Here is a 7,885-nt window from a genome sequence, read left to right on the forward strand (position 1 = left end):
GTAAGGGCCGGGGCTCTGTGGGCCAGTGGTGAGACCCAGGGACTCCCGGCCTGATGTCCTTGTAAGGTCCTGGTCCGAGGAAGCCAGTGGTCGCGACCCGTACCTTGGATGGGTCGGGTCAGGTAGCCTCCCCTAGGTAGTTTGTAGCCGGAGGACCTGAGAGCGTAGCCGGTGTTAGGCACGTTGGGATCGGAGGCTGCGTTCCTAGGCTGTACAGAGGGCTGTTACTGTTGTGCGTTATATATAATAAATATGTGGCCTCTACGAGTGTCTCCAAGAACTCACTACAATTGTATTATCACGTTTGGTAATACACTCCTAGATCACGAAGCCAAGCATCACACACACACAATACATCCCCCTAGCCAACGAAAGAACCAACAATAATACACGTAACTACACACACACATTGATCATAATACAAACCCACACACATTAATAATAATACACATACATCTTCTTGGTTCTTTCGGTAAAGTCACGTAGAATGGAAATAATAAAATAATAAATAAAACATAATACGACCAGGTCTGTCGGGGAGACGCTGTCTCCCCGACAGACCTGGTCTTCACCTGAGGACGGCTGCTTGCGTTGTGGCCGAAACGTAATGAGAATTATTTTATTATGTTTTATTTTATTATTTTATTATTTCCATTCTACGTGACTTTACCGAAAGAACCAAGAAGATGAATCCCTGCAGTCACGAAAGCTTTAAATCGAAATTTAATACACATACACTCAGCACACAAACACGTTGATAATACACATCATACACATACATTTTCACTTAACATTTTACACGCATTTTATCACACATAATTCATCACGTTACCTTTACACTCAATTAACACCAATTAACATTAATTGCACACACATTTCATTATTTAGCCTAATTTGCATAATTTCGTATTTTTTCTTTTATTATATACTTTTTTCACAACAATACATACAACAGTCCACTAGTAAATTCATTCAATCAGATTTGTTGGCATTTTTATTTTGCACCAATCCAAACTATACACCATGAGATTAGAAATATATAGAGCTCACTGCAGTATGACAAATTAACAAAACACATCAAAGACATGCATCATTTAAAAATACATTCTCTTTACAATGCTGTATGACCCTCAATCAACTCTCTTCCCACAAAACACCATGATATGATCCAATTCTGACTCAATCGATATTGTAAGAAATTTCACATACTACCTTACCTTGACCGATATATTGAAACTTAATGACATTTATTTCAAAAGACTCAATACACATTTAAAGGTGATCCAATGGTCCGGTGAGCTTGCAACTCCAACTGTTGCTTGGGAATACATCATTTGCAAATTTAGTGGCTTGTTCAAATTTAGCATTTATAATCAGTCGAATGGTATTGTATATGCAATATTTTTTTTAACAGTGTCTATACAAAAATAGAAGATTTTAACTTGGTATGAAAAGGACAGTGTCATGGTGGACGTTCAATTTAAAAGATGTATATTCATTACTGGATGTTAAGTTTTCATGTTGGTATTGCAAAATATTTCAAAATAACGAATTGTTCAACATCTGATCTAAATGCCAAATTGTGTTATCATTAACACTGGTAAACATGTCTGGCATGGCCAAACAAACTCAGTTAATCGAACCACCCATTCTATGCTCACATGCTCGGTCTCACATTGAAACAGGGAATACCCGTAACAAGAAAATGTAATTCTAGGGTTATTGGTAGCATTGGTGTAAAGAGGGCGAAGGTTTAAGCCTGCGGCTTCTTGAATGCGGAAATTGTGGCATTAACTCCACTGTTGACGCTCTGCTCTCCCTCCGCGAGCTTTGGGGCTTCACGGTACACGCTCATGACCTGCGGGAGAAACGGAAAATGGGTGGTGTTTGAAAGTCAGTACCTACAGATAACGAACATGATAGCAATCATACCATGGACGAGACTAGCCACACTGATTCCTCATGCCTCCTTTGCTTTATGATTGATTAAAAGGTCATCACACTGTGCCATCGCTTCAATTTGCACTCAACACCTGACTCATCTTGTGGTTTCAATGTATCCATTTAGTTTTTGACCACTGAATTCCACTTTCAATGCTTGTCTTGGTAACATGTCCATTTCAATCCTCCACATATGCCCCATCCGTATAACGTTTCCCTGATTAATCAAAAGGTTGTAGGTGACACATTGATATTTACAATATCAACATTGACAATAACATTAATATTTATAAGAGCAATAACAAAAACGACATTGACAGTGACGTGGTATTAACAATGATTTTGACTACCATTTGCATGATAATGACAATGACATCGCTATATTAATAGCATCAATATTGACATTGACAGCAAGATCATGGAAATAACATTGACAATTTGACATTGACATCATCGGCACTCACAGCGCTGATCCAGCTCGTGTAGGCTGACACGCGGGTAAACACAGTGGGCTTGCGGATCGTGTTGCAGCCCAGAGATGATATGTAGCTGGTGATTCCCTGCACCACCCAGGCATTGTCCCACCGCTGGCAGTTCAGTGGGCCACCTCCATCACCCTGTGATGCATACAAGAGGATAGACATGCATCTCCGTTAACTGAGTAAAGCAGCAACGGGATATGTTGGTGGGTGCTGGCAGGTTCAGTACAGGAGATTGGAGCTCTTGTATCGGTGTCTGTATGATCAAACTTTGCAAGTGTGCTTTCGTCCGGACCGTGTTGCTAAATAACGGAGTTATATCGCACAACCCGAAGTCTGATCCCTCCCATTGCCTAAAACGCCTTTCTGTGTCTTGCCCCATACGACTCTGGCAGCTAGATACACGTGGCAGTGTCTGGCTACCAAATATGACAAGTCAACATTTGATTTGTGTTAATAAAGTCATGCATTAACTTAGTCTGTGGGGATTTTAATACATTCTTAGTGTCCGTGGATTTAATTTAGTCATTCTGTTACTCGAGGCAATTAAAACAGTCACACTATTTGTCGACCCGAGTTATTATTTATTGGGGTGAATGTGCGCCCCCTTCGCTCCCCCTTAATTACCAGGTCAGCCAATCAGTGATCTCAGTGGTCACAGTTATCACCATGCTTGGTGATTGTTGTCCACTCACAGTCACTGTTGACTAAATTAAGATGTTAAAGAAACATTTTGTTGACAACTATTCTCATCAGTAATTTTCGTTAAGGAATTGATGCGGGTTGGCTCGCGTTGCGCTCGGTACGCACATAGCACGCAGAGCGGGTGCTGCCCCCCGCGCAGATCACGCTGCTCCTCAGGCTGCTCCCCCACCAGCTGGGCTGGCTGCACGTCGCGTAGTCCACCACGGGCAGGCTGGCCTGCTGCAGCGCGCTGGGGAAGGGGCCGCTGGCTGCTCACGCGCACAGACAATGTGGAGATGAAGAGCGTTGGTGAAACATCTGAGTTAGGTGGCGTTAACAGGCGCTCCCCAAGCGAACCGTCGCTGTCTTTATGCTCAGAAGGGAAAGGCCACATAGCAACACCGCCACCCTACTGGCAGGCTATTTCCCACTCCTGACTATGCAGAGTTGTGTTCATTTTTTCAACCCCCAAAATATTAAGGGCTGAATCAACCCTAGAATGTGACTTGTGACAGTTTCTCAGCCATCTTCATCTCGTTAATCTGCAGGGGAAATTGTCACGTTGGGCTGAATGGACACTGAGTGAACGGTACTCACTGTCGAGGGATCCCCAGCCCGTGGCGTAGCACGGGTAGTTGTTGGACAGTATCTGGTTGGCGCTGGGCAGGCAGGCGAGGCGAACTTTGCTGGAGAGAGCCACGGGCGAAGCAATCTTGAACATGGCGATGTCGTACCTGTGGGGGATTGAGACAGGGGCAGCCGTGATGCGAAGCTCAACACCGAACATAACACCAAGCAATGGGGGTTCAGCGCGTACGAGTACAAATCAAAACAACTAATCGCCTTGTCATTATCACTGCCTTCTATCATAACATTTCCAGTTGAAAAATTACCATTCCCTGAAATATCTATTATAAAAGCACCAGCGTTCCATGTGTCCATTTGTTTATCTGTCATCTAAATAATTATTAGAGCCTTTCAGAAGGAGGCTGCATCAAAGAGATAGAGAAAGTGAACCCCCCCCCGCAGATGTGGGGGTAAAAAGTTGATCCAACAAGTTTACAACAATTGCCGACCCCCCCAAAATATTTTGACTCCGCCCCCCCCAAAAAAATACCCATTTCTTTTGGAGGCATATATGCCTATACACCCCACATTCAATAGTCTGCATTTCATTTGAAGGCAGGAGTTAGAAAAAGGCGGCCATAGGTCGTCAAAATTCTAGTTATATTAAAATGAGATTTTTTGGCACTTCAAGGCAGTGTCAATGAGGAGCTTTGTGAGTGAAAAAGTTATAATCTGTCTCTTGTCCGTCTGAATTTATCATATGCATGACTGTTTGAATGTATGTGTATCTGGCACAAGCGTCGTGGTGACGTCACCGCCACTTAGTGGCGAATGGCTTGGTTGTTGTTGTTGTATCTGTCTATTGCAACTCTGAATATCATGGTGTCACGTAGCCCATGTGCGTTCTCACCCATTCGCCGGGATGCTGGGATTCCAGTAGCTATGCCAGACGGCCAGGCTTAATGGAGGGGTGACCTCCCCGAACTCGGATGTGGACACACTGTGCTTTCCCAGCACCACCCTGTAGCTGTAGCCACTCCTGCACGTTGTGGTGGATGTGGGGAGAAAACAGAGCGACGGACGGTCTTAATCACTTACACCTGTAAAGATTGCAGTGAGGAATTACTAAACATAAATAGTGCGAGTTACAGCATGATATTTTCACTTTAACACCATTACATTACGACCACCTTCGGTGGTCGTAATGTAGTACAGGAAAATACTGTACAGTAACTGGGCCCCGGTGCAGCTGCACCGCCTGCACACACAATAGCGACGCCACTGGTGCCGTGACTCACGTGAAACAGCTGGCAGAGGTGAGCACCCATTGACTATCAATGAGGGTTCCTCCACAGTAGTTGACCCATCTTCCTCCAGAGTACCTCTGCACGAGCGCCTGTAATGCACACACAGCGAAGTGGTGGTAGTTACAGTCATTTTTCCAGGACTCAGTCCAATTTTATTGTCAAATAATACAGTTCGAACTTAGATCTTTTGTCAATCCACTGCTTCACAATGCTAGTCACAGCTGGCTGTGAAGGGGTGTAATCCGGTACTGTTTCGGAATTCACTCGCCACTGATGTTAGCAGTCGCAGGGAATGTAACCCAGGTACCCTCGTTCATAGTGCAGTGCGTTAAACACTGCGATTCCACTTTCCCATTATAGTCAATGATTCAGCGTCATTAAGAAGAATGGAAGATCTGACTATTTCATGGTGCACACATGCAGCCCTTTTGTCAATCTACTGCTGGATGAGGGCCTCTACGTGGCATGCGCAACAATGGATGCTGCTGCACTGAGATCGACTGACAATGAATCGTGCGGCTGTGATGGCTGTTATTCAGCCTCTGCCGTTACCTGCCAAGGCCAGGAGTTGGCGCGAGCCTCGACGCCGTTCACCACGCGGATCTGGGGATACGCTGCGATCCCACAGCTCTGAGCAGACACCTCAGCTGTAAGGAACAATAGCAAAAACGCACAATACTATACACAATAGCAAACACGCACAATACTATACACAATAGCACTAACGCAAACAATAGCACAAACAATACCACATAAATCTCTCTAATGTGTTTTTGGGTTGAACCTTGTACTGTTCTACATGGTGTCCGATGTTTCACTCCACGTTACAGGAGCTTCTTTTACATATGTAATAAAAGACTTGACCACGATCTCTGGCTCAGTGTCCTTTATTCGGTCCGTACTGCGTTCCCACACGGCTGTCTCTCTTATTCTCTCTGTGCTGGTTCCGATGTCACTCCAGTCCACATCAGCAGCCCCGCTGCTGTTCTTGTCGCTCTTGCAGCCCCACAGCAGCTCCGCTGCTGTACTCTCACACAGCTCCCTTGGCTGTTCCTGCTGCAGCTCTGACAGCCCCGTGCTGTCTCGCCTTCTCGTCGCTCCTGCGACTCTTGGCAGCCACCCCGCTGCCCCTCACACACAGCCTTACTGCCTATCTCTATCTGCAGCTTTACACCTCCCAGTAGCTCCCTACTGTTCCCAGGGTTGGCTCCCGCTTCTGACGGTGCCCCCTCGGCTCGTACGCCCGCGTGGCCCCACACCTTTCCATTCACACCCCGACTGCCCTCTCTTTCCGGTTTACCTGCTTAAGGACCCCCTACCTTTCACCCACGTCACCTGGCTCCGCCTCCTCGTGACGTCACATCCGGAAGGTCGCTTTCGCCCGCATTACACATATAATGTTTTATATAAAACCCAAAACCGCAACCATGACAGAGGGCATATCACCGTACATGTAGGGTTGGCATATCCAGGAGTTGTGCCCTCTGGGTAAGTTGTTTTCTCCTCAACCAGGGGTTATTGTGGGTATATCGGCATCCGTTTATAACCCATGTGGTCTAGCCAAAATAACGAGTGACGTGTAAAAGAGAGCACTTGAAGCCCTGATCCGCCCATTCCCCTCCTAGGAACTACTCTTATTCAGAGTATATTCACAATAAGGCGAGGCCTGTTCCTCCACCTCCTCACCATTTCTCCTGGATCACCTGTTCGGATTCATCATCGTATTGCCCGCAGGTGATCCGTGTTATATGGGGTTATTAAGTAAAGGTGCTCCATTGCGGCCTTAGTTTATAATAATCGATTCCAATGTCTCCAGGAAGGGGGTTAGTAGTGCTTCCAATTAGCTAAGATAGTTTTCCACGCCGTGGTATTAAAGGCTTGGGGTCGCGTTTTCTGGTTTTTGGACATCCCCACAGGGTTCAGGCCCCATCGGAAGGAATCCACAGAGGGCCCAACATTCGTGCCATAGATAATATTTAAGTATTTGGCAATTAATGGAAGATTTTTACGATATCCGGGTACAGCCAAAAGGCGTTTAGGTATGTCTGGTGCTAGGAGCTGCTTCTAGAACTGAGTCCAGTTCCTGAATAAGATTTAACGGTTGCTCCACTAAATCAAATGCGTGCATTGCAATCACTCAGCAGCTCAACGTGTCAGCACGAGGAGTACTCACCTCCAACCAGCAGAGCAGCGCAGACGAAAAAGGCGAGCATGGTTAATTGATGACTTGGAGCTTCTCGATCACGAGTGAATCCTCTCCACTGCCGTGTCTCGCTGTTGAGATCTCTTTGCTTTTATACAGAATCTACTGCTCACATGAGACCTCCAAGGGCGAGCACAATAGGGAAGTCCAACTGGCGGATACATCCGTATGCAAATGTGAACTTGATTCTTTTCAAATAATGACGTTTCAGCATCTTTATTATCACGTGGGTGTTAGCAGGTGGGAAGCGGTGGGCTATTCACGTTTTATTTTTCGAGGGCTTTCAACGCTGTGTATTGGATACCTTGTAGACATATGCCCAAAGTTGCGTCGTCATGCAAACACATTACATCCTGGTTGGTATTTGCCTCAGCATTTTTTTTCCAACTGTTTTATAAAATTAATAAAGTCTGTACTTCTTTGTTGGAATGTAATAGTGGTAGTTTTACAGGGATACCGTCCCCCACCATAAGTATGGGGAATCGTCACCACTGGCTTCTGGCCACCAGCGAAGTGAACACTGCCCAACACTGCTTGAACAGGGAGACACTTACCTTTCTTTCAATTTGAAATGTCATTTCATTCACCTTATTTGAAGGGCATTTTTAGTTCTTATATATATTTTTCCCATTAAAACTGATACAAAATGTAGTTGTAATGATAAATTATTTTCAAAGATAACAAAGAATATGCGTTTATTAGAC

The 7,885-nt window shown here is 45.1% G+C and overlaps 1 protein-coding gene across 1 annotated transcript; it reads right to left on the minus strand.

Annotated features, from left to right (window-relative positions):
• Window positions 1–976: 976 nt before the first annotated feature.
• LOC144717786 (chymotrypsin-like elastase family member 2A) lies at window positions 977–7,260 on the minus strand. Its single transcript, XM_078593437.1, has 8 exons — window positions 7,152–7,260; window positions 5,531–5,625; window positions 4,970–5,067; window positions 4,582–4,710; window positions 3,702–3,838; window positions 3,231–3,373; window positions 2,406–2,558; window positions 977–1,858 (listed from the first exon to the last, which is right to left on the minus strand). The coding sequence occupies exons 1-8, from the start codon at window positions 7,189–7,191 to the stop codon at window positions 1,754–1,756; spliced, it is 900 nt and encodes a 299-aa protein (XP_078449563.1). The 5' UTR covers window positions 7,192–7,260; the 3' UTR covers window positions 977–1,753.
• Between the last annotated feature and the right edge of the window lie 625 nt (window positions 7,261–7,885).

This window comes from Lampetra planeri, chromosome 4 (genome assembly GCF_965212315.1).
Source record: "Lampetra planeri chromosome 4, kcLamPlan1.2.h2, whole genome shotgun sequence".
NCBI lineage: Eukaryota > Metazoa > Chordata > Hyperoartia > Petromyzontiformes > Petromyzontidae > Lampetra > Lampetra planeri.